The sequence below is a fragment of the Podarcis gaigeae genome (assembly GCF_964106915.1).
Source record: "Podarcis gaigeae genome assembly, chromosome: 13".
NCBI classification, from domain to species: Eukaryota; Metazoa; Chordata; class Lepidosauria; order Squamata; family Lacertidae; genus Podarcis; species Podarcis gaigeae.
In genome coordinates this window covers 3539986-3558964 of record NC_139689.1, presented here as the reverse complement: position 1 = coordinate 3558964, position 18979 = coordinate 3539986, and the positions used below count along the sequence as shown (strand labels likewise).

The 18979-nt window shown below is 49.3% G+C and overlaps 1 protein-coding gene across 17 annotated transcripts in view; it reads left to right on the top strand.

Moving 5' to 3' along the window:
• Positions 1 to 18979, top strand: part of DLG4 (discs large MAGUK scaffold protein 4) — a 135953-nt gene that overhangs the window by 91748 nt on the left and 25226 nt on the right. For 9 of the 17 annotated variants that reach the window (XM_083706652.1, XM_083706641.1, XM_083706655.1 and 6 more), the window contains 2 exons: positions 17733 to 17786; positions 17939 to 17991. In XM_083706652.1, the coding sequence (XP_083562778.1) occupies positions 17733 to 17786; positions 17939 to 17991 (107 nt within the window). Of the gene's footprint in view, positions 1 to 1509; positions 2383 to 16813; positions 16942 to 17732; positions 17787 to 17938; positions 17992 to 18979 lie in introns of those variants that run through there. The other 8 variants (XM_083706653.1, XM_083706650.1, XM_083706657.1 and 5 more) reach the window with 4 other exon arrangements.

The following is an 18979-nucleotide window of genomic DNA, read 5'->3' as shown; positions in this document are numbered from 1 at the left end:
TTATTTCAACACATGCCCTATCCTAAATTGTAGGATTGTGATTTTGTTAAGGTTGCTAACGCATCTTCTCTTTGGAGTGGGGAGAGTTCCTCCCGGGACAGAGCTGGGCCTGGCATGTGGTGTGGTGGGCGCAGATCTCATGGGGCTCATCGGATCACCCGCCCTCACCTTTCCGCAGGGGACTGCTGTGGTGCTTCTAATCCCATCAGAGAGGTGACCTAAGAGGCCTGTCCTGACAGAAGCCTCCTCCTCCTCCCAATCCAATTAACCTGAGCGCCAGACCAAGGGCTGATAGAGGGCGTGAGGGCGGAGGGAGAAAGAGCCGCCAGGGGGTGCTGTGCTGCTGGCCTGAGCAAGGGATATTTAGCTGCGTCTTTTGGGCAGAGTTGCATCGGTGGGGCTCGGTGAGAGCCTGCCGTGGTTGTGCAAAGCTCACTGCAGCGAGGTTTCCGCCATCCCTGCACTTTTTAAGCAGGTGTCTGGCCCCTCCAAAACCCTTTCGCTGATAACTAGGAGGCCTCTTCTTTTCCCCCGCGTCCTTCACCTTCTGCCCCTTATTCTTCTTCCTTTCTACCTGCCTCCAGGAAAAGCCCCATTGTCGCTTAGCACCCCAAAGTGCCTCCTTTCAGCGTGATCAGGGCGCCACCTGGTGGCTGCTCTTGACACCTGCAGCTCCCCAAGGGCATGGTCTCGTTCTGTTCCGGAACTCAGGAGTTCTGCCCCTTCCCCACCTCCCCATTTGCCCTAATCTAAGCAGAACTCCACTTTGTATCCAGAAAACCTGGGCTTGGGCTCTCTCCAACCCCATCCTGCCCCAGAGAAACAAGGAGCCCGGGGTTCTGGAACATCTCTTTGGTTAACCCATTGTGCCCCGTCCTTCCTCTAGATTACCGGATTTTCCCTGCTCCTCGCCCTTTCGCCTCTTTGCTCTCCCTTCCCAAAGAATCCAGGAGACCTTGCTCCTAGAATAAGAATAATATGCCTCCCCCACGTCCCTAAGAGCCCAAGCTCCCAGATCTCCCCCAGCTCCCCTCTGCCCTAACCTCCTCTGCTCTCTTGGGAACCCAGGCGTCCTGGCGTCCTTCCCCAGCGCTCCCCTCCACACAGACACACACACACACACACACACACACCGGAAGTCCAGGTGCCTCCCCCTTTCCCGTTTTCTGCCTGCCTGATGAGCGATGCTCAAGAGGGATGGAGCCCCTCAACCCCGCTAGCTTTCCCTCCCTCCCCCCGCTCCAAAAGCCCAACCTGAGCTCAACCACCCGGGACCAGAGAGCGGGGGATCATTGCCTTCGAGCAAGGCAGGAATAGCGAGACTCCGTCCTTTCCAGAGGGAAAAACCTCCTTTCTTCGCCGCTGTGCCTCCTTGGCCCCATCAGGCACGTAGAACCCGAACCCGGCTCCATCTGGGCAGCCGTCTGCCTCGCCATCCGCTGCGAGCGAAGGAGAGAGGGGGGGAGGCAGTCTGCGCGAGTGTGTGAGTGTGTGTGTGGAGCGGGGGGGGGGGCAGAGAGAAGCTCAGGGATGCTGGGAGTCACAAACAGCCTTTAGCCCCGAAGGGAGGGGGTGCAAACAGTGCTTTCTCGCCGGGGTGGATCGGGCCCCTTGCCCATCGGTGGTCCCCCCCCCCCCCCCAGAGGTGAGCCGAGAGGGATTGCCAGCATCCATCCATCCGCTGGCCTCCAGATCTATTCCTCCCTCGGTGGAAATTTCCTATTCCACCTGTTTTTCTTTTCCTTCCCTCCCCCTCCTCCTCCCCCTCCCTCTTTTTTCTTCTTCTCCACCCCCCCCCCCCTTCTCATTGAATTCTTTCTGGCCCATTGAGCACACAGAGAGAGGGAGATTGTTTGGCTTCCCTGCCTGCATCCTTTCCGTCCACCTGACGGGGAGCGGGCGAAGGAGGCAGAGAGCGTGAGGGTGGCATGATGATGGTGGTGAGGACGGGAGGGTCCTAAGCAGCCTGCTTGCTCCTTCCACCTCCTTCTGCCAGAGGGGGACCTTGCGCCCCCCACCCCATCCAGAGAGAGAGGCGGGTCTGCATCCCGCCAGAGGGGAGCCGAGAGAAAGGGGGCACAGGGGGGAACAATGCCCCCTTTCCCCTAATATTTGCCTGGTGAATTTAAAACCCCTTCCCCCTCCCCTAAAATATATTTTGGTCTTGCTCTGCCAGTTTAGGTGGTCTTAAAAGGAAAATATTGGGGAAGGTATACAAAGAACTTGAAGGGGGCATTCTCCCTGTTTCTCCACCCTCCTGCCACCCTCTGGAGCGTCGCCCCAGGGGGCATCATGTTTGTGTCCGTGTGGTATGCCAAGAAAATGGGGCGAAGGTTTATTAGCAACGTCCGGAAGGCGAAGAGGCAAAGGCACCTGCTCACGGTACGGGGTTTGGGGGGGAGCGGGCTGGAGGGGGAGCACCCCTGTCGTGTCATTGGAGTGGGTGGGGTGGGTGAACCATGGGGAGGGAGAGAAATCTCAGTTTTGCTTGGGAGGGGCGTATCAGCAGCAGGGAGGAAGAGTGAGGGGGCTGGAGGAGGGGAAAGAGTGGAGTATGGGGTCTCTGTGGAGTTTGGGGTCAAAAAGTGGGGCATGGTTCAAAGCCACTAGGGCTGCAGCTTGTATTTTGGGGGTGTGTACAAACCAGGTAGTTTGGGGTGGGGGAATGTAAGAAATTGGTTGGAGGAAGGACAGGGTACTTTTTTTGGGGGGGGGGGAGATGGAGTTCCAGGCGCAAGGGGGAGAGACAGGGTGTGACACGATAGGGACTTCAGAGGAGAGTGAAAAGGGGCAATGGTGGGACCTAGGACTCCAGGGTTGGGGGGGGCTGAGGGGGAGGTGTGCCTATGGGAAGGGAGCCAGGACTCTTAAGGCTAATGAGGGGAGGTGAATTTTTTATTTTCTCCTGGGGTTGATTGGGTTGCAAGAGAGCGAGTGAGTGGGAGGTAACCCGGACTCCTGGGTTCTCTGGGAGGTCTGAGCTCCATGGGGTAGGATGGGGGCGGCTTTGGGGTAGTGGTGGTAAACAAATGGTTTTCTGTCTGCGTGGGTGGGTAGGAACAGACACAAGGCAGAACGTCCTTTTCCTCTCAGCCCATCTGGCTCTCCGCTCTGGGCCCAGACCCATAGATGTCCTTAAACCCCCCCACCCCACCTAATAAATGATACAAGGATTCCCAGGGGTGCAGGATAAGATGGCTGGGAAAGAGATAAAAGTCAGGAGTGGGGCAGCATTTGAGGATCTTAGAAGAGCCTTAGGGTTCTGGAAAGTCTGTATTGGAGGGGTGTCCCTGAATTGGAATGCAAGGAGATTAAGAGGGGTGAAATAGTGGGGTCAGGGGGCTTCATGATAGCCTGGGCATTGGGGGTGTGGGTCATGAGGGGCTGTAGATATTCTTCAGAAGGCCCATCTCATCTGGAACTCAAAGTGGGGTGGGAGGGTCTGTGAATAAACTAACCATGACTGGGATTTTTCTGGAAAGGATAGAAGATGGAAATTTGTGATCTGGACAACAGAATATTGGGGTGCAGGGTATTTATATGTGTCTGACTGGATGTGGATGGGTTGCAAGGGATACCCCCAGGAAAAGCACAGGCCATCTCCCAGATAATTATCTAGGCTTGGATGATTTGGGGTGAGGGTGGGGAGTAGTCCTTTGGCCAGGAATATTGGAGGGTCAGGATTAGAGGGCTGCCAGCCCTTTCAGTTCCCTTTGGGATCTATGTGAAGTAAGCAGTGTGTGTGTATATATGAGTGTGTTGGGGGAGCAGGGGAGGGGGGGAGGTTGTGCGTCAGCTTTATAGACAGATGGCGTCAGTGTTTATACTGTAAATTTTCCTGAGTTATGAATGGGAGAGTGAAGAAGGACTTTCATGACTTGGGTTCCTGATCAGTTCGGTTTGTTTTTTATGTGCTTTGCTTTTTAATAAAGGGGGGGGGGGAGAAAGAGCCACCCTTCCCCTCTATTCCCTTTTTGTAGAAGCATTGCAGTTGTTAAAAAAAAAAAGGTGAATGAATCCTAGCGTCTGATCCCTGTGTGCTACACTCACCCTTGGGTTGCCACCCCCCAAACTAGGCTCTGCTGCCCCAGCGTGACCCTGCCTGTCAGAATTACAGGCAGTTGTGTCGTCCCCATCCCAACTTAATTTAGGTCCTCCCTATCCAGGCTTCCCCCACCCCCCACAAGGCTCCTAGCAAGACTGCAGCGGCCAGCACCACCATGTTCCTTCTGGAAACTGCATTGCCTCCTGTTGTCGCTGGGCCGGCTCTGGATCCCGAAGGAGGGTGCATTTAGAAGATTAAAGGCCCCCAATTTGCCTTGGCAGACCTTCCCTGGGATTGCTGCATCGCCTGGCAGGGGGATGGACGCAGCTGCGGAAGGCCTGCTCTGTGGAGATGTGTGTGTGCGGTGGGGGGAGAAGGGCAGCCGTCCTTAAAGGAGGCCTTTTGCCTGCTGGAGCAAATTTGGTCCTTGGCACAACTAGGAATTTGGTCCTTGGCACAACTGTTGCCCATGACTTGAGCAGAATTCAGGGGTCTGCCTGCTTGTTTATGGGGTGCAGGGAGAGCTGTGAGAGTTTTTTTGGGGGAGTATTGGTGCCTTTGAATGCCACTTTAAAATGCAGCCATCTTGACACAGGAGACCCTTGTCCGGGATGCAACCTCTCACCCCACCCCACCCAGTTTTATATAGCTAACCCTGCATTCTCTTTCTGAGTCTTAGAGCTGGTGCTGATGTTGTGACATGTGGATAATGCTCCCCTCTCCTATGGCAATTGCAGAGTAATCGGAGGACTGGGGAAATGTGGAAGGAAGGAGGGGTCAGAACTCTGGCAGATAAGCTGCCTGGCATGCAGATTCAGTTCTTGGCATTTGCTGGGTGGGCTGTGAATGAATGTCCACTGTCCAAGACTCTGGAGAGCCACAGCGTAGACTATACAGCCTTAGATGGACCTCAAGGGTCTGACTCAGTATAAGACAGCTTCTTAGATTCCTATTACTTTAGACCCCTTCTGCACTATACCTTGAAAGCAGTGTCATTCTTCTTTAAACAGTCATGGCTTCCCCCGCAAAATCCTGGAAACTTTATGAAGGGTGCCGAGAGTTGTTGGGAGACCCCTGTTCCGCTCACAGAACTACAAATCCCAGAGTGGCTTCACCGTCCATCCCACTTCCCTGGGAACGCTGAGGATTGTAGCTTTGGGAGGGGAATAGAGGTCTCATACCCATTCTCAGCACTCTTAACAAACCACAGCTCCCGGAAATATTCACAGGAAGCCAGTGTGGTGTAGTGGTTAAGAGTGGTAGTCTCGTAATCTGGGTAACCGGGTTCGCATCTCCGCTCCTCCAGATGCAGCTGCTGGGTGACCTTGGGCCAGTCACACTTCTCTGAAGTCTCTCAGCCCCACTCACCTCACAGAGTGTTTGTTGGGGGGGAGGAAGGGAAAGGAGAATGTTAGCCGCTTTGAGACTCCATAAAGGGAGTGAAAGGCGGGATATCAAATCCAAACTCCTCTTCCTCCTCCTCCTCCTCCTCCTCCTCCTCCTCCTCCTCCTCCTCTTCTTCTTCTTCTTCTTCTTCTTCTTCTTCTTCTTCTTCTTCTTCTTCAACTGGTATCCTAGAGCTTTGCACTTACAGTGCTGGTGGGGCTGTAGCTCAGTGGTAGAGCAGCTGCTTTGCATGCAGAAGGTCCCAGGTTCAGTTCCCGGCAGTGTCTCCAAGTATGGGCTGGAAACGTCCCCTGTCTGAAACCCTGAAGAGCTACTGCCAACGAGAGTTTGCAATACTGAGCTGGGCATATGAGAGATTCTGACTTTGTATAATGCACCTTCTGATATTCCAAGCAGTGTTAGAAACTGGGATATGAAAGCTAGGAGCTCAATGGCACCTTAAACCTAGATTATGGGCACAACAACAGAATGTCTAGGTGCACTTTTTATATAACAAGAATACAAAGCCGAAAACGAATGAATGGCAGCTAAAATATTATGTTCGTTTTTCATTTGGTCTAGTCCTTCCCTGCCCACCCCCCTAATATTCTGAAGAGGGTCTCTTCTCCATTCTTCAGATAGTAGCTGGAAGTGGGGAGGCAGAAAAAGCTCCTCCTTTCCTTCCACTCTGCAGTTTTAATCTGAAATCTTAGGCAGTACTGTACCCTGAGCTCAGAAACTGCTCACTCTAATGAAATTCCCTGTCACAAAATGTGCCTAGAACAACGGGAGTTTTGAACACTGATTCCAAGGTTTAATCTGGACACATGATTCTGTTACTTACATTTTTATAAATAAATTGATTTTGTTTGTTTGTTTTAACAGTGGTAGTTCTTTATATATATTTAACTGGTTTGTGGGTTTCAGCTATATTTTTACCTATAATTTTATCTGCACGTAGTTTGGAGAGCTTTTTAGTTCAAACGGTTTATCCATTTTCTTAATAAAGAGATGCTTTTCTAAAAAAATCCCCTGCATCTCCAGGGTTGCTGTTGTTGTTTGAATAATAAAAGCATCAAGTAGGAGGTGATGGGGAAAAGCTCTCCCCCCTCTCTCTGCCAGAGACCCTTCAGGACTCAGAAGGGCTTCCATTCAGAGATGAATCACAGTTATTCCTACTTTATACCTTTCCTGAGATTGCATCAGTTACATTTGTGAACAGGAAAGCAGCCATGAGGGCCTAGTATAGGAAGTTGTGACTGAAGATTTTGTATGTGTTTCCGACACAAACTCACTCTCTCTGTAAGGGACTCAACTCCCATCATCCTTGGCCACCCTGAGGCTGGGGCTGGTGGGACCTGTAGTCTGTGAACATCTTAAGGGTGTCCATGTTGTGGAACACTGGATTGTATTGAGCTAGAACAGGGGAGATGTAGGTTCCATTCCTCACTCAGCCATAAAGCGACCTTGGGGCAGGTGTGCTCCCCTCTCTCTTTTACCCTACTAGCCTACCTTACAGGGTTGTTTTTGAGGATAAAAATGGAGCAGAGCTGTATTCCATCCTAAGCGCCTTGGAGGAAAGGTGGGATAAGTAACAGCAGCATGAGTGACCAAATGAATGAATGATAGTTTGCTTGGAGACAGTCAACCTGTGTGTGGGCTATACCTCTGTCTCCTCAAAGTCCCTTCGCAGAAAAATTATGTTGGGCAGGGAGGGAGAGAATTCCTGCCTATTTTTCTGGTTTTTATTTTTGGAGGACAAAGGAACCATCATGCAAGGACTTCTCATCATGAGAACCAGGTGCTGAGACTGAAGTTGACTGGCTGCCTTAATGAGAACTAGAACCTTAGTGACAGTCAGTGCTGGAGTGTTGGCTTATTTGGAATTCTGATATGCAACCCCTTTCAGGGGTGAGAGCAGGCGGCTTCATTTGTTCAGTAAGATAAGCCTGCTGGATCAGGACAGTGGCCATCTAGTCCAGCATCTTGTTTTCACACTGGCCAACCAGATGCCCATGGGAAACCTGGAAGCAGGATTTGAACCCTCCTGTGGTTTCCAGCAACTGGTATTCAAAAGTGTGGCTTCCTCGAAGTGTGACAGCAGAGCAGAGCTTTTGTGTCCAATCCTCTTTTAAAGGTTGGTGGCCACCACTGCCTCCTGCATGAGTGAGTTCCGCAGTTTTTACCGTGCGTTGCACGGAGAAAGGCTTCCTTTTATCTGTCCCAAACCTTCCAGCATTCAGCCTCGTTGGACGTCCACAAGTTCTAGTGCCGGGAGAAAATGAGAAAAAAGCCCTTTCCCGAACCACTTTACGTTGGATCCTCGTAAGAGAATCTGCAGCTGCCACGCAGGTTTCCTCTGGGGTGGAGGTAGCCGTTTTATACAAAGGTTTTGATGTAGCTGCTGCTGCTGGCATAGATGGGTGGGTGGAGGGGTAACCAGAGAGGGGGGTGAGGAGGCTACCATAAAAAAAAGAAAGTTAATGAAATGAAATGAAACTTGTCATGTCTTCAGAACAGAACAAGGCAGCCCTCATTAGCAGCTGTAAATAATTCATGCCAAGGCTCCGTTTGGAGCGAAGCGGATTTACTGCCTCCCCACCCCTCCCTGCTGTTCTCCTCTGCGAAGAAGGGAAAAGTGGGTTGCGGGCAGAAAGACTTTTTAAAAATACACCCCCAGGAGATCCAGGGGGCGGTGTTTCTAGAGGGCGGGGGAGAGGAGGCTGGGAACGAAAGGTCCCTCTTGAGTTTTCTTCTCCGACCTTGGATGCTGCGAGAGTGATGTAACTCCTTAAAATCTGGGCCTCCCCATGGCCCAAAAAGCACAGCCACATGGGGGGAAGGGTGTCGGCCGCCCTTCCCCTGATCTCCACATGGTCAGCTTTCCTTCCGCATGGCAGACCCTGCAGCCCTGATTCCCCCTGTTTGCTCTCTTCCTGCCTGCCCTGGTTTTAAAATGAAAGCCCTAGAAAATGGGATTGCACAGTAGGATACTTCTGAGCATGTTCAGAATGCTTTTTCTCTTGCAAAGCTGCAGAGCTCCCCGGCCATCTTCAGGAATGTACAGGTGAGAAGGGATTTCTGGCTGGCTTTTACCTACTTTCATTTTTTTAAAAAGAGAAAATGAATGTGAGGATTAAAGGCTGTGGGTATTGACCGTAGAATGGTTAATGGCTCTGGTCAGCTGAAGGTAACTGCCAGGGGTATCTATATGGCTTTTTATCAGTTCCTTGGGCAGGTTTTTTTTAACATAAAGGGGTTTCCTTCACCCACCGCTGACCTCAATACTGACTTCATCGTGATTAGCTCCTGTGGTCTGCACTAAGAGGCATTAAATCTCTTTTTCTCTTCTGGTACTTTTAAGCTGTTGGTGTAATTGAACTATAATATATGCGTGTACCATCTGTGTGTTGTGCTGGTGCACCCTCCTGGTATATCTGTGTGTGTGTGTGGTTAACCTGTGTGTCACCAGTGGCATCTCAAACACAGTAGAAAACTTCGCTGTGTAAACAAATAACAGCAAATCCTCGCATGTAGAAACTTAGTGTGTCAGGGAGAGGTGTTCCAGCGTAGCCCTTCCCTAGGAGGCTGGTTATCTTGTGCTAGTGCATCCTCCAATTATATATATCTGTGTGTGCGCATGCATGCGCATCTCTGAGCTGCAGAGATGGTTAAATTGTGTGCGGCCTGCGGCATCTCACATGCAGCTGAACACCTCTGTGTAAAAAAAAACACCTACCAGCCAATCCCTGCATGCAGAAGCTTAGCATGTCAGGGAAAAGTATTCCAGCATAGCCTTCCTCTAAGATGCTAGTTACCTTTACACAGCAGGAACTTTCTGTACAGAGGAATATTCCGTTGTGAAACTCCCCATTTGCAGGTTGAAAGTGGTATTAATTAGATACAGGTTTATCCCTTCTGGAGGATCTAGACCAAACTGATTTTATTTTTTATTTTTTGCTTGTTGCTTTGGACCACAACTCCCATCAGCTTCAGCCAGCAGGTTGCCTTAAATGCCCTTTAGCCCTTCTTATGCCATGCAACAGAAGGGTATTCAGGGATATTAGGAGTTGTAGTCTAGCAACCTCTGGAAAGCAATACTAATATGCTTTGCACTTCCTAGTCTTAGCCTACATGTGACATCCAGCACAGCCTCCACTTACACATAACATCTAGCATAGCTCATCTCTCTCCTTACTCTGAGATTCATGAAAACACATCTTCAAACTGTGCTGGCCGGGGCTGATGGGATTCATAGTCCCAAAAATAGCTGGGCGGCAGTGAAGGTTGATATAAGATTTGCAGCATGGGCCTCGCAGGTGTGTGTGACTTAGGGATTCACAAGATTCCTGTACACAGACAGAGCTTTGGAGACCTAGGTGTCCTTGTGTTGACGCCATCTTCTTCTGATATCTGCACCATGTTTGTTCAGCTCTGTGCCCGCGGCTTCTTGTGGCATGGCCGGTGTTCCTTGGGACTGTGTGTGTGGGCGTTCTTAGCCTCTCGTGCGCTCAGCCTCTTTGCAGCTGTCGGTCGGGGAGCCACACAATGCCTCTCGTTCTCAGGGCCATGCGTTTGTAAGTGCACCTTGTGGCCCAGTGTGCTGTGCTGGTGCAGTGTGCGTCACTGATTGTGTGCTGGCGTGGAGCAGGGAGACGTGGCCTCTTGTGAAGCACCGCAACTCTTCTTAGGAGTAAGTGTGTGCTGTGTTGTTGCCTGGTTGCAGTAATTTACAGGCGATGTGTATTTCATGTTCAGTGCCCTGGGGGCCGTGCTTTGCTTGAGGATCTGTGCCGTTTGCATGCTCCTTGTATGAGCCAAACCTCTGTGGGCTTCCTGTTTGTGGCTTACATGTCTCCTGGTTTTGCATGTGGATTGTTTGTGTCTGTTTAGATGTCTACTTTCCTGAACCCACACTGTAGACAGTTCAACATCAGCAGTACCCTGGTATCCAAGATTGCATATCTTCCGTCTCTGCGCTATTCTGCGCCATTCACAGCTAAATGTCCTGTATAATGTATGCAGATTAAGTCTGTGTTTGCATGTTTGTGCATAATTTATTCTATTACTGCAGATCATGGGAAGGAGCAAAGTGCTATCTAAGGTGCTGAAGTGTTCTCAGCCCCCCCCCCCCCCGATCCTCCTCAGCCCCCAAGTTTTCAGATGTAACAAAGAAACCTATTCTAAACCTATTCTTAGGGGCTAGGAACTTGGTTTTTTTAAAAAAGAAAAAGAAACCTGTGATTTCAAAGATAAAGAGCTCTGTTCCCTGTGCCAGATTCTCCATCTGTGCAGCTTGATTGGGGAGCTTGCTGCATTTTGTAGATAATCCCCATTTCATGACATAGGTGATCCGACATACTTGCTGTGTGACATACATTTCAATGTGGGCCAGTGTGGTGTAGCTGTTAGTGCGTTATCAGACCAGGACCTAGGAGACCAGGGTTCAAATCCCCCATTCAGCCACCTGAAGCTCACTGGGTGACCTTGGGCCAGTCACTGCCTCTCCGTTTGGCCTACCTCACAGGACAGTTGTGAGGATAAAATGAGAACCGTGTTTGCCACGGTTGAGCTTCTTGGAGGAAATTAAGCATAGCGAAAATGCAGAGGTCTTGTCATGTAAATGCACATGGTGGCCTAATGCCACAGGGCCCCATGGAGCAGAATGAGCAGTGAGGGTTTCCACTGATGATGACATATTAGATGATGACATATCATCATCTAAAGGAGGTGGCGCCTCACTTTTGCATGCAGTGGATCCAAGGTTGGATTGCTAGCATCCCGGGTTAGGCTGGGAATGTTCCCCACCTGAAATCCTGGAGAGTTGCAGCCAGGCAGTGCAGAGTTTGATTGACTGCCTGGTCTGTCTCAAGCTTCACTAGTCATGTTCTGTAGTCATTAAAGCAAGCCAAACTGCACGCTTCTGAAGGCGAAGCTCCTTAGCTCAGTGGCAGAGCATCTGCTCGGCACGCAAGGGGTCCCAAGTTCAATCTTGATGGCATATTCAGGAAGTTTTTAAAAAATGCTTAATGTTTCATTATGTTTTTATATATGTTGGAAGCTGCCCAGAGTGGCTGGGGCAGCCCAGTAAGATGGGTGGGGTACAAATAGTAAAAGCATTTTTATTGTTATCATCATCTTTGGGTATGGGTTAGAGAAGCTCTTGTGTGAAATTCTGGAGAGACTTTGCCACTCAATGTAGGCTAGATGGACTCCAATGGTCTGACTCCACACAAGGCAGTTCCCTATGTACCATTAAGTCTAAAATTACCTAACTGCAGTGGCGTAGTGTGGGGGGTGCAGGGGGGGCCAGCCGCACCGGGCGCAACATCTGGGGGTTAGGGTTAGGGGGCGCAAATCCATGGGTTAGGGGGCACAAATCCACGGGTTAGGGGGCGCAAATTACTTGCCTTGCCCCGGGTGCTGACAACCCACGCTACGCCACTGCCTAACTGCACTGCTGAATACAGCCTCTCTCTCTCTATCTCTTTCTCTCTCTCTGTCTCTCTCTCTTCCTTCTCTCTCACTTGTATGCAAATCGAGCAAGCTGCAGCTAAATGCACACACAAGTTGCCCTCTCCAGCACAGACTCTCGTTGCAAACATGCATCACTGTGCTCAACCCCACGCCATAGTGTCTCTCTCTCTCTCCCTCTCCTCACACTCGCAGATTCATGCACATGCACGCCATTAATGCTCTGAGACAAACACATGCAAAGATCATCCGACGCCACACACACACGTGTGTGAACATTTCCAGCTCTTCCACAAGCCTTCTCCCACACAGTTCCCTCTACCCAGCCACCCACATGCAGCTGCCAACCTGGCATAGCCCACAGTACAGGAAGTTCCCCCCTCCTTCCTCCCACTCCTCCTGTAATGCCACAGGCCCCAAGGGGACCCAGACCTCCTGGCATCCTCTCTGCCCTCACCTGCTAGACGCAGCCCCTTTCCTTCCCACAGGGCCCCAGGAGCCCAGGGCCCCGGAATTCCTTACATCTAGCCTGCAACACCCTAATTATTTCAACTGGCTTCAGATTCCCCCACCTGGTTCCACCTCTCCTCAAGGGGGGGAGAAAACCCAGGGGGTCTGCTCTCAGCAACCACCTATTCTTTCTTCATCAACTCACTAAGCTTCACTCTCCACTTGGAGCAAATAATTTAAAAAAGAATTGCCTCTTCCTTATTTTATTTTATTTTTTAAAAATCTGTATTTTCTCTTCTTTGACAGAAGCTTCTGTTCCGCAGAAAGCAGTCAAATGGGGAAAGGGTGATGGGGCCTGGATCCTGGATTCCCTGGGCAAGGGGTGGGGTGTAAGCAGTTCAGGATGCAAGTGAACCAGCAGCCAGGACTCTCTTGGTTTAGGTCAGGGTTTCTCAAACATCTGCGTTTGTTGATAATCTTATAAAATTGCCACTGACCCCAACCCAAATGTGCAGGAATGTAAATGACATTAAGTAAAGAAATAATCAGTATTTAGAAATCACCAGTCACCATTACTAGGAATCATAACAAGGAAGTAAATCAAGTGAATATTTTAGCAATAAGCAATAAAAAGAAGCCGTGCCACAGAATGCTGTTGTGCTGTGGAATCCTCTTATTCAGTGAAGAGATTCCTCAGTGGTAAGGGAATTGCGCTCTGTACATGCCCAGGACCATTAGTTCTGTGGTTCATAGTTCCTAATTATTCCCCCACCCTGTTAAATGTCTTTCCCCCAGGCCCTTTCAACCTCTAGGCGAAAGTGCCATTCTGCCCAACTGCATTGTGAGAAACTGGCCCACCCCCCACTTATAGTGCTTAACCAGCAATGCAAGTCATAGCAGTGACTGACATTTAGGAAAGCCAGAGCTAGCCCATTAGTCAAAAAGAAGGTTAGACGTGATGGACCCCATTAGCTTCATGGTTCATTTCCCAAGCTTTCCCCCCACCTTCTTCCCTCTGGTGGAGAGGAGATTTCTGTTTCATTTAAAACCATTCAGAAATCCAAGAATTAATTCAGCTGCGGTCTTCACAAAAACAACAGATAGAAAGATAGCCACAAGGACAGGAGTTGGTTCCAGGTCTTGCTTCATAACACCCCCCCCCCACCCATATGGCAACCCCACCCCCAGGTTTGAAAACATGTAAAAACACGGAGCAGTGGTTCCAAACTACAGGAAAGAAGATTCCACCTAAACATTAGGAAGAACTTCCTGACAGTAAGAGCTGTTTGACAGTGGAATTTGCTGCCCAGGAGTGTGGTGGAGTCTCCTTCTTTGGAGGTCTTTAAGCAGAGGCTTGACAGCCATATGTCAGGAGTGCTCTGATGGGGTTTCCTGCTTGGCAGGGGGTTGGACTCGATGGCCCTTGTGGTCTCTTCCAACTCTAGGATTCTTTGATTCTATCCATCGTTATTACACCATTATTGCAGAGGGCAGGACTGAATGGTACCTGAGTCTGGCACAGTCAGCCTGTATGTTGCACCCATTTTGCTGGGTGGGGACAACAACAACAAGGACAGACTTGGAGTAATGTACAATAACCTTGCAGTGTAGTCTGGCATCCGTATCCTGACAGACTGGGTTTTAAAAGTTTTTTTTTTCCTCAGGGAGGGCATGCTGTGAAGTTGATTGTACCAGCAGTGTGATTAATTGTTGATTTGTAGCAGCAATGCAATTAATTAAGGACTGGAGGGAGTGAAGGGACCCAGAGGGAAAAAAGCGTAGGGGTGTTGTTTTTCCTCAGCTGCTGGTGGAAAGGACCAAGGTGTAAACCAACTTGGTGTGTCCTTCTGGGGCTCAGGCTTTGTCTACCCCCTTGATCAGTATGTATACAAGAAACTATAGACCTCTGATGCTAGTTACCGTATTTTTTGCTCTATAAGACTCACTTTTCCCCTCCTAAAAAGTAAGGGGAAATGTGTGTGCGTCTTATGAAGCGAACGCAGGCTGCGCAGCTATCCCAGAAGCCAGAACAGCAAGAGGGATCGCTGCTTTCACTGCTCAGCGATCCCTCTTGCTGTTCTGGCTTCTGAGAGTCAGAATATTTTTTTCCCTTGTTTTCCTCCTCCAAAAACTAGGTGCGTCTTGTGGTCTGGTGCGTCTTATAGAGCGAAAAATACAATATATATAACTGGTATATACTTCCTGTCCCTCCCACCCGCAAGAAAAATTCCTGCAGATGCCCTCATTGCTTGGCTGGAGGATGAATGGAGGGTCTCCCCAGGAAATTTGTGAGAAGTGGGGGCTTAGGGTGAGAGAGCAATGTGTGTGTGAGTGGTGTGTGTGTGTGTGGTGTGTGTGTGTGTGGTGTGTGTGGTGTGTGTGTGTGTGTGGTGTGTGTGTGTGTGGTGTGTGTGTGTGTGGTGTGTGTGTGTGGTGTGTGTGTGTGGTGTGTGTGTGTGTGTGTGTGTACACGTGCGGGCATGCGCCTCTGAGTTAAGCGTGCCCGTTTCCCAGCATGCCTTGCTGGCTGAGCATTGGGGGTCATGAAAATTTGAAGAGCCTGAGATTAAAATGTGCCAGGGAAACCCGATTGCAGTCAAGCGTGGAGGAAGAGAACTGGCAGTCAGCGGTTGGGTGGGTGGGGGGGGGGGAAGAGGACCTGAGCCAGCAAAAGGGCAAGCGTTGTTTGACGGATGGAGAGAGGAGAGAGCCTGTCGTCTTTTTAGATCGAGAAGCTTCAGTTTAGGGAGCCAGGCCTTAGAAGAGGAGGGCTTCAACCTAGGACAGGTGAGTGGCTTTGCCATCCCTAGCCCCCAGGACTTTGCCCACCCTCTTTCCCTCAACTGCTCATCTTGCCCCTACACCCCCCCACACACACACTGAGTTGAATATTTCAGGCTTTTTGGAGCAGCTGGGACACATAAGGAGGAATGGAATAAAAATAAACAATTGCTGCAGTGGAACAGCCTTGATCCTTTCCCCCATTTGCAACTAGTCACAGGGCATATTATTATTATTATTATTATTATTATTATTATTATTAGTTTACCGCCCTTCTTCTGAAGATCAGAGGGTGGTTCACAACATAAAATGCAAAATACATAATGAAACAAAAGCAAAACAAACCAATACCCCCCTCCCACAGGGACATTTGGAAGGCCATAGAATGTCAATCAGCCAAACATTTATCTGGTTGGAGAGAAATGTTTTCGTTTGGTGCCTAAAGATATGTAATGAAGGCAAACGGGGAGCCACTGCATAAAAGTTCCTTTGCTTCTACCCTTGTGATTCCTCTTGTGGGGGAGGCACCCAAAGAAGGGCCTCAGGTGATCATCACAAGAAGAGGTGTCTTTGCAATACTGCAGTCCTGGCCCCATTTGTGTGGTTTTTTTTTGGGTGGGGGTCAGCTTTTAGGGCACCCTAAAAAGCAAACCAACATCAACCATGTTAAAAAATGTAGATATCTGTCCAGATGCAATACCCAGATACACAAACAGCCTCTTTTACAAGTTCAGGGTCTCAGAGTTCTGTGGGTGTGGTTTTTACATTCAAATAAGTTTCTAGCTCTCACGATGAGTAAATAAATCAATCTTAGTCACGTGTTTGCCTTGTGCATACCGCAGCTTCATACCGTCTTGCTAAGGGTTTCACAGGGAATTCTTGCTATCAGTGGCTGTCAGTCATGGTGGCAATGTATAGTGTTCCTAGGATCAGATGCTGGGTGCCTTTTGGCGACTGCGAGGGGATCACGAGAGCTTCTCTGCTCTTCTTCAATCTTCTGCTGGTCCTCAGCGCAGACACTACCACACCCATCCTGATCTCCACAAATTGCAGAAACGAAACCATGAAGACTCTTGTTGCACCTTTCTTGAATTTCAGGCATGCCCCTGATCAGCTATGCAATGAAACGTTTGCTCTGGGATTCTCTCCCTCCACACACAAACGCACCCCTGGCAATCAAATTGGAGGACAGCCCATCCTACAACCCCTGGCCTAGAGCTGGCGATGAAATCTATATATAAAAATTGGATGCTGTTATTAAAAGCCTTAGCTATTTCCTCTCTCTGTAAATGTAGACCATAATAACAATAAACCCCATGCTCACCCCCAAAATTGGTTTCTCCACCCCCTGCCAATCTTAAATATATTTCTTGATTTTTTAAATGCAAGCGGTTGTGCTATGCAGCCTCAAGTGGAGTTGTTCTGATGCGTAAAGGCCAAGGAAACACATTACTTCAAATATCCCCTATGAATAAACACCCACCCCACCTTCCCACCACTAGGAATGGGGTGTGGGGTTGATTGGGGTGGGTGCTAGTCCCACCCCAGAACATCCTGAACTATGGCGAAACCCGCGTTGCCACAGTAACCTTCTCCCCCTGAGGCAGATGCTGTTTCCATGGCATTGCCGTGGTTACCGTAGTCAGCAGCGGACAGTGGAGGTGGAGGAATCATTCTTTGGGTGGTGGGGAGAGAGGAAAAGAGAATGAAAGAGGATGGGGGTGGGAGAGAGAGGTTGGGTGCTTCTTGGGCATTTTAACACTCCTGGTTTGGGGGGTCAAAAATACCCTTTTCAGAGCCAGGAGGTAAGCCAGTCTCCTAGAAGCACACTGCCCTCTAATGCCACAATTTGAAATGGTGATTTGTGGATTTTGGATCTCTTTTCACCAGATATCTGGTGACCTCGGTTTCACCCCAGCTCATCCAACTAGCTGTCCTTAAATGCACAATTGTAGCCCCTACATTTTCTGCTGTTATCTATGCATTAAAATATACGGACATGAGACAGTGAGGGTGGAAAGTGTGTTTGTGTGTGTGGTGTTGGTGGAAATCAATTTTTCAGTCTAATTCAAAGTGGATTTGGTTATCCATACAGAAAATGTTCGGGTGCTGCTTGGCTTATTTGGGGGTTTTCATATGCTAGCAGGGTGGAAGGAGTTTAAAGGGATTTTTAAAAATTCACAGCAAGCTATTCTAGCTGAGAACAGTCATGCAAGTTCTTCATGTCTGCCAGCAAAACCCATTCTCCTTCCCTAAGCCGCACTGAAATGACCCAGGAGTTTTGCCAAACCACAGTGGTGTGGAAGAAAGAGCACAAATTTAGGGGCAGGGGAAGAAGGTTCATCTTTCAGCTTAAAACCTTCGGCGATAACAGCCATCTTTGGGGTGTGGTTTCAAAGTCTCACCAAGGGCTCCTGCTGTCTGCAAGCCAAGCAAAAGGCAGGTTGAGGGTTTGGGGAGCTTCGGCCTCGACCCCCAATTTGCCACCTACGGCCTCTCCTACCTGTGTGAAACAGCCCCACAACCACATTTAGGGACCATATTGCTTTGGGGACAGTTGTCCATATCATTCTTTTCTGTCTGTTTCTCTTCCTAGGCCAACTCCCCACCGGTAATTGTCAACACAGATACCTTAGAAGCACCAGCTTATGTGAGTTACTGGATGAATTCTTCCTTTTCTTCCCCCCTCCCCACAACCTTTCACACTTTTAACATATTCCAGAACACACACCCATCCCCATTTTGTTTGCCCCCCCCCCAATGCTGCATTAACACAATTCCTCTCTGTCCCCTCTCTTTCAGGTAAATGGAACGGAAGGAGAAATGGAATACGAAGAAATAACTCTAGAGCGGGTAATTCTTATAGACATCGTTGATTCCGGGTGGGTGGGGATTTTTTACTTAGCCCAGGGAACCTAGACGGTCACTTTTTCCAGGAAGGATTTGATCACTTAACGACAAATCCACAGTTACAGTTGATTGGGAGGTCTTGTGCAACAAACCTGCTTTCCCCCTCCCCCCCTCAAGATTAGACTTTTTTGCAATTAATGGAAGTGATGGGGAAAGGCACCGGAAAGTGTGGGTGATCCTTGCTTTGATGCAGCGTCATCATACCAGCTGCACTGGCTCCCGGTGGAGTACAGGATCAGGTTTAAGGTGCTGGTTTTAACCTTTAAAGCCCTAAACGGCCTAGGACCCTCGTACCTACGGGACCGCCTCTCCTGGTATGCCCCACAGAGAAACCTATGGTCTGCAAATAATAACATCCTCAAGGTCCCAGGCCTCAGAGAGGTTAGGCTGGCCTCAACTAGGGCCAGGGCCTTCTCGGCTGCGGCCCCAATCTGGTGGAAGGCTCTGTCCCAAGAGACTAGGGCCCTGCGGGACCTGACATCTTTCCGCAGGGCCTGCAAGACAGAGTTGTTCCACCAGGCCTTTGGTCAGGACGCAGCCTGACTCCCTCCTTTGGCAACCTGCACAGAATTTTGTTTAATCGGTTGCCATTAATTTGATTTTAATTAATTTTTATAATGGAATATTTTTAGAATGTGTGATTATTTGATTGTTTGATTATTTGATTGTTGTTAGCCGCCCTGAGCCCGGCTTCGGCTGGGGAGGGCGGGATATAAATAAAAATTATTATTATTATTATTATTATTATTATTATTATTATTATTATCTAACCTCCCCTCAAAGAAATTGGAGTGACTGCTCATTAAATAACCAGCATCATCTAAGGTGCATTCAAATGTGGGGAATATTGTGTTAGTTTTCCTGATTATAGTGCTAGTGCTAACGTCCTGTTTTCTAATGTTCCGTTTTATGCTGCAGTACCTGTTGTGTTAT